Source organism: Coptis chinensis, chromosome 7, assembly GCF_015680905.1.
Source record: "Coptis chinensis isolate HL-2020 chromosome 7, ASM1568090v1, whole genome shotgun sequence".
Lineage (NCBI taxonomy): Eukaryota > Viridiplantae > Streptophyta > Magnoliopsida > Ranunculales > Ranunculaceae > Coptis > Coptis chinensis.
Window position 1 is genome coordinate 54,862,302 of NC_141462.1, and position 6,582 is coordinate 54,868,883.

Below are 6,582 nucleotides of genomic sequence, written 5' to 3' on the forward strand. Positions count from 1 at the left end.
TCAATAACAGCTGATATTTTTCCATAACACGTAAATTTAATCCAATTATATTGAATGTTGAAATTTGTCTTCATTCTTTTGGTAAGTTTAGGATGCTGATCTGTTTGATAGCGGGGAAATTTTCTTGTGGTCCTTCACCCATGGTAATGTATTTATGCTGTTGAATTTTCCCATCATGAGTGTTTGATAGGAGGGAAATTTTAGTTGGGAAAGTTTTTTTTAGAGCATTCCCAATGCAGATGAAAATGGGGGGTTTGTGAAAATAGTCACCTCTATTTTGTGGAAAACTAGTGCCCAATGCAAAAGTGAATAACTAGTGACTATTTTCCCAAGGTGAAACTTTCAACCGAGATAGTGGCTGACTTCATATCTTTGGACGGGATGTTGGATTCGTCTCGTGTTTTTTTAAAAAATCGGTTTTTTTTTCCGGACGGAATGTTTCATTCCGTTTCGCGTGTATTTTCAATTTTTTTCGGATTTTTTTTTTAATTTCAGACAAAATGCCAGACGGGATATTACATTCCGTCTCGATTAAAAAGCCTCCAGACGGAATCCAACATTTGTCTAAGTTTTTTTTTTCACTTTTGTATTGCACAATTTCACTTTGTTTTTCACCAAAACGGTGAAAAGAGAGAGAAAAACTGCCTATGTAGAGGTGATAAGAGGAGGGGAAAATCCACTTACATTGGGAATGCTCTTAGGGTGGTCAGGTGGTGAGTTGTAAGTTTTTCCAATTGTGTGAATTCTTTTGCAGATTCTAAACTATCCAACACATTTAAAGCCTATCAACCGAGTTTGTGAGAAAAGTTACAAAACTTTTCGCTATATCTATATTCCGGCGCCCTATCACGCAGAGCTATAGTCCACGTCTCAACGGATGGAGCGAGAGTTTGTAGTCCGTCTGTCTCCTTTTTACTTTTTCCGTTCAATACTCTTCTCCCTCCTACAACCAAATGTTTTTTTTCGGTGAAGTAGTACAACCAAATGTCAATCTACAAAGATTAGAGATTTCTGATATTAAAAATATATAATGTATTTAGATTACATGAAAAATGAAAACCATGCCGGACGAATCTATGTAGAATCTTAACCCCTTAAATATTAGTAAGTGTGAGTCCACCAATATGTCACATTGTGTAAATTGACATATTTTATCTTAACACGTAAACAAATTCAAAATCGTAAACAAACCCAAAATCGTTAGAACATTTATAAATTTTGGATTAGGCTAATTTTTTATAGATATAATCTCCTAACTATTCTAAACATTGTCACGAATAATAAAAAAATCCAAACTTGCCAAATGTAATTAACAATTTATAAAATTTGGCTAATCGTAGACAATTCATTTTCACCAGTTTGGATACTATATTTAGCAAGTTTAAATTTTTTTGATTATTTGTGACAATATTTAGAATAGTTAGGGAATCATATCCACAAAAAATTAGCCTAATCCAAAATTTATTAGTGCCCTCACAATTTTGAGTTTGTTTATGTGTTAAGATAAGATATGTACCTAGAACCCCTCCCTTGTGTAAAACCTGTCTCCTTAACTGCTTTCGGCAATACATAGCATATGATATGCTACTATGCTTTTCTGTTTCAAACCAGTTAAGTGGGGTTAAGGCAGACCCCCGACCTGTACCATTTGCCAAATCTTAAAAAGATTACATACATGATACATCCCTACGAGTGTGGACATCAAAGTGAGTTCCAATTTATTACAATTTATTCCTATAAGGGAGACACAACAAAGCATATCAACCTTAGCGAGAGGTTCCACGCAAGACAAGTCCACAACCAACCCTGCTAAGTGCCTAAGCTTCCACCCAGAAGCCCCAAACAATCATCATAAGCCAAACAATATCAAGGTCTACAGACTAAATCCCATCAGTTTAAGCTAGGAATCATGCAATCAAGTAGTCAACCCAGCTCTGACATGAACCAAGCCAAAAGATATAGAGCCATGTTGCCAGAGAATTCACTACCCTTCACAGTAGGATCAGATCATAGTCCACAAGAGCCGAGCCTACAAGTTGACCTACATCACCACCACTACGCTCTCAACATAAGATGAGAACAGTCGTCGCCAAATCCAAGGGAATACCAAGAGATTCAATAGTGGGCAAGATACACTCCTATACTTAATTACAAAGCCAGAATAAAAACTACTGTTTTCTTTTCATTAGCCCAGAAAAGTCAAAACTGAGAAAAATACATAAAATCTTGGACTGACTACATCTTATCTTGGTAGAAGTTGAGAGATTCCTTCCATATAAGATCCTTGATATCTTCTTCACTTAAAGTCGATTGTTCGAAATCAAAGTTGAAGGGACACGCGCAAACCGGCTCTTCATTGATCTCATGGAGACCCACTAGATATGGGTGATTCAATGCTTCGTCAACTTCATTCAGATATTACATAAAAGAATGTGTCAATAACAAAAAGTTTTGCAAGAATCAACAACCTAAGATTAGAAAAGTTGTACCTGTTATACGTTTACATGGATCAAAGACTAGCATTCTCTCTGCAAGATCAATGGCAAGGGGAGAAACATCAGGAAACCTTTCAGAGAATGGTTGCTTTGGGATTTTCTGTAGCTGCTTAACATACTTTCGGGCATTGTCACTCCTCAGGAAGCCAAGGTCTGAATCATCAGGGGATCCTAATAGCTGTTCAGTGGAGAAAGAAACGAAAGGACGTCAATAACCATCCTAATATTGCAAATTGGAAAGCTACAATAAGATATTTTGACTCTTATTATGAATGAAATATAATCAGGAAGCAGGGTGCAAATGTTGTTGTTAGATTTCTCTAAATAATAAGTCTCACACGTATCACCTATAAAAGCATCTGCTAGGTCAAAGGGAAGGTAGTAAAACACTTATAACCGCACAAGAGAGAGCAACCTGTATGTAACGCTTGTAAAAGTCATGCATAAATCATCTATCACATAAGAATATGTGGTTTTAGGGATTCCACTATACATATTATATAGGCCGGGTAAATTGAATCATCTTCAATAATGCCACTAGTCCCAGTGTCACTGATCCAATGTTACACTGATTTGTTGGAGCGCTATTGTCTATATTTCCCCCTTCCTATATCCATCTACAGTTGTGGTATTGGTGGAAAAAGTAGGGAAGGATTGGTTGTTACCTCGGTGATAATTCTTAGCTGTTGAACGTAGTCTTTACCAGGAAAAAGCGGCTCCCTTTTGATAATCTCCATGAAAATGCATCCAACTGACCAAATATCTATTGCAGTAGTATATTCTGAACAGTTGAGAAGTAATTCAGGGGCACGATACCAGCGTGTGACTACATACTCTGTCATGAAATCCGTTTCTGATGTGGTTCTTGCAAGTCCAAAGTCACAAATCTTCAGGTCACAGTTCGAGTTGAGGAGCAGGTTGCTGGGCTTCAGATCTCGGTGCAGAACATTTGCTGAGTGTATGTATTTCAGGCCTCGCAGTAACTGATAAAGAAAATACTGCGAAAGCAGAACAGAGAGCAATTATAATTAAATGAGAGATATGTATACTAGAAAAAAAGATCACGGTGAAAATTTATAAACATATCTTACACATGTAAAAGAGGAAGAATTGTTTTTTCAGTTACAACATTCTTGAGTGGCTGTCGGCCATGGTTATGAACAAATAAAATCTTGAGCTTGGAATCGATTGACTCTAAAATTATTAAATTAGTCATCCTAATTTCACGCATACAAATTTCCAAGTACAATTTAGTCTGTAAACAAAAATGTCATGTGAACATTACTGAGTTGAAATCGACAAATATGACTTACAATTAAAAACAAACGAAGAAAGACCTTTAAGCTTACAATATAAATGAACAATAACTACACTCTAGACTTTCTCAGTAAGCAGTAAAACACAGAGAGACGAGCTCTGAACGTGTCATCTCTTATGATTTCATCTATTAAGTTCTTATGATTTCCCTAGCTCTCAGAAAAATCTCAGCTTGTGCCTTTGACAATCTCGAGGTACATTGGGTGACTCAGTGACAATGTGAGTCACAATATTGGCTTTCCAAAGGATAGACCATAAAGGAAATGAAACTATTGATGGTAATTTGACACGAATGATATTGGTAGAGATGATAAGTACTTGCAAAACCACTATGTGAACTAGCTTAAGTGATTATTTTAAAGAAAAGAAGACCGTTCACTATCTAAGACTTTAAAAATTGTAAGCAAAAACATAATGTGTCACAAGTACTTTTAACTACTCAAGAAGCTTATCAATCCCAGGCAGTGGTCTCCTATATCCCATCTAGGTTTGGCATTAACAATCAGAAAGGATTGGTCATAATTTTCGCGAATTTTTTATCCGAAATTGCAACTTAAACAATTAAATACGTTTAGTCACCTGACAATGGTCATCAGTCAATGATTGAGTTGAGCTTATTATTTCGTGTAAATCAGTATCCATCAACTCATACACAATATACACATCATCAAACTTTTCCCTTTCTGGTGGACACACAATATCCTTAATCTTGATAACCTGCAACAGAACAAAAGCCAGTATTTCAGTTCATTTTCCATTTGAAATCCATAAATTAACACACAAATTTGTTTATTAATTACATTATCATGATCCATATGGCAGAGGAGTTTAATCTCGCGGAGCGTCCTCTTTGCATCAATTCTATTGTCGAATGCATTGCCTATTTTCTTAATTGCAACTTCTTCCTTTGTCTCTGAATTTGTTGCAGAACTGAAAAACACAAATATAACCAAACAAGCTTAATATATATATATGCATTTTAAGATTCTATGTCATTGAAGCATTAACAATTGATATTACCAGACAATGCCATAAGCACCACGACCAACGGGTTGAATGGGAGGGCTGTATTTGGCTGAGACCTCAAAAAAGTTTCCCAGAACATTGTACTGAATGTACCTACCACCATATGTGGACACTCCTTTCGCTATTATAGATTCCTCCTCCATTGAGTTTTGAGTGAGAGTATAAATTGGTAAGACAAAGAGACTGTTATGTGTGAAGAAGAGAATATGAGAGTTTATTGAGAAAAAGTAGAAAGCAGCTGGATGGGTTGAATGTAAATGGGCCTGCCTTCCCACTTACTAAAACTATGCCTTGCTAAAGTTTAAAATTTTGAATTTAGTTTGGAAACGCTCCATTTTATGATATATTTTATATTTAATAAAGAAAAGTATCCACTAGATTTGCCTATATTTTATATTTAATAAAGAAAAGTATCCACTGTGTGGGATTGTGATCCATATCAAAGTGTACACCATATCTTTACTCTGTAATGAAAACTCCTCCGGTAACAGTAACAGTAGTGTTTTGGGTTGGATATTTTTCTTCCAATTGTATTCTCTTTCATATTTTTACAACCCTCTAATCTAGGAGTCTAAAAAAAACGTTGACCCATCACCCAATAAGGGCATCGGTCTTCATCTGCAACCCAAACCCGCACCGATCCGAAAACAGATCCACCCTGCCCCGCTACCGTTGTTTCTACGCGGTCGAGCTATGGGTGTAGGTTATATGCTCAAACCCGACCCATCAAGCCACCCAACCCACACCGTGCCATAAGCCGTTGGCCTAACCCTATTGACTCACACCGTTTCAAAACTCTAACTCCAATATTTTTGTATTTTGTTTATATTTTCTTTTACTTTTTGTAGGAATTTGAGAGATATGAATACAAACTTATAAGTTCAGCATTAATTTCAAATGTTCAAGTTTGAACATTAGACAAATATCAAGAGTTCAAATTAAACTTTCGAATTTTGGAGAAGATGAACCATTCATCATTGTATTAATTTTAAATTCTTTTAACTTATATTTTATTGTTTTGTACCATATATAGATCATCCCGTTTTCATTTTATCTTGCTATGGAAGATAATCAATTTACAAATGGAAAATCACGATAAAGAAGTTTCAAATTTTCAAATATATATGGTTTTGGGTTCAAGTTAAATTTTTTTATTTTTGTTTATTTTTCATTGATTGATTCCATTAATTTTCTTTATGTTGTGAAATGGAAAGATATTACTTGTAGAATTAGAAAGTTTTTTTTTTTTTTTTTTTTTTTTGGTATAAAATTGGGTTAAAATGACAATTTCCACCTGACTCGGATGACCCGCCCTGTAAGCTGACCTAACAGGCCGAGTGGTAGTACTAAGACATGACATTTCAACCCGCCCCGCCCCATCAGGGACCACTGGATTTGTATTCCCTAGACCCGCTCCGACTCGACCTATCACTATTTGACCCGCGGTTGACCCGACTGCCCCGTATTACACCTATATTCTAATATGATCTTATGTGTAATTTGTTATATTTAACAAGGGTAAATATGTAAATGTAAGATTCAAATCTAATTAGAGTGGTCAACAATTGCGATTGGGCTTCTGCTGAAATTCGATTGGCTTTTTTGGTACTGGTCTTTGGTTGCAATTTGGTTGGGTTTATTTTGACTGGACTTTAGTTGCAATTTTTTTAAAATCAACATTACCACATGGATGGGACTTTTGTTGGGCTTGTTTTCATGGCACAACTCTCAATTTCACGCTCAT

At 35.8% G+C, this 6,582-nt stretch overlaps 1 protein-coding gene across 1 annotated transcript; it reads right to left on the reverse strand.

The window, feature by feature from the left end:
• Positions 1–1,593: 1,593 nt before the first annotated feature.
• On the reverse strand, positions 1,594–5,110 carry LOC147488006 (mitogen-activated protein kinase homolog NTF6-like). The gene is made up of 6 exons (XM_086569987.1): positions 4,833–5,110; positions 4,613–4,742; positions 4,392–4,529; positions 3,161–3,493; positions 2,490–2,673; positions 1,594–2,405 (listed from the first exon to the last, which is right to left on the reverse strand). The coding sequence occupies exons 1-6, from the start codon at positions 4,979–4,981 to the stop codon at positions 2,236–2,238; spliced, it is 1,104 nt and encodes a 367-aa protein (XP_086426113.1). The 5' UTR covers positions 4,982–5,110; the 3' UTR covers positions 1,594–2,235.
• Positions 5,111–6,582: the final 1,472 nt, after the last annotated feature.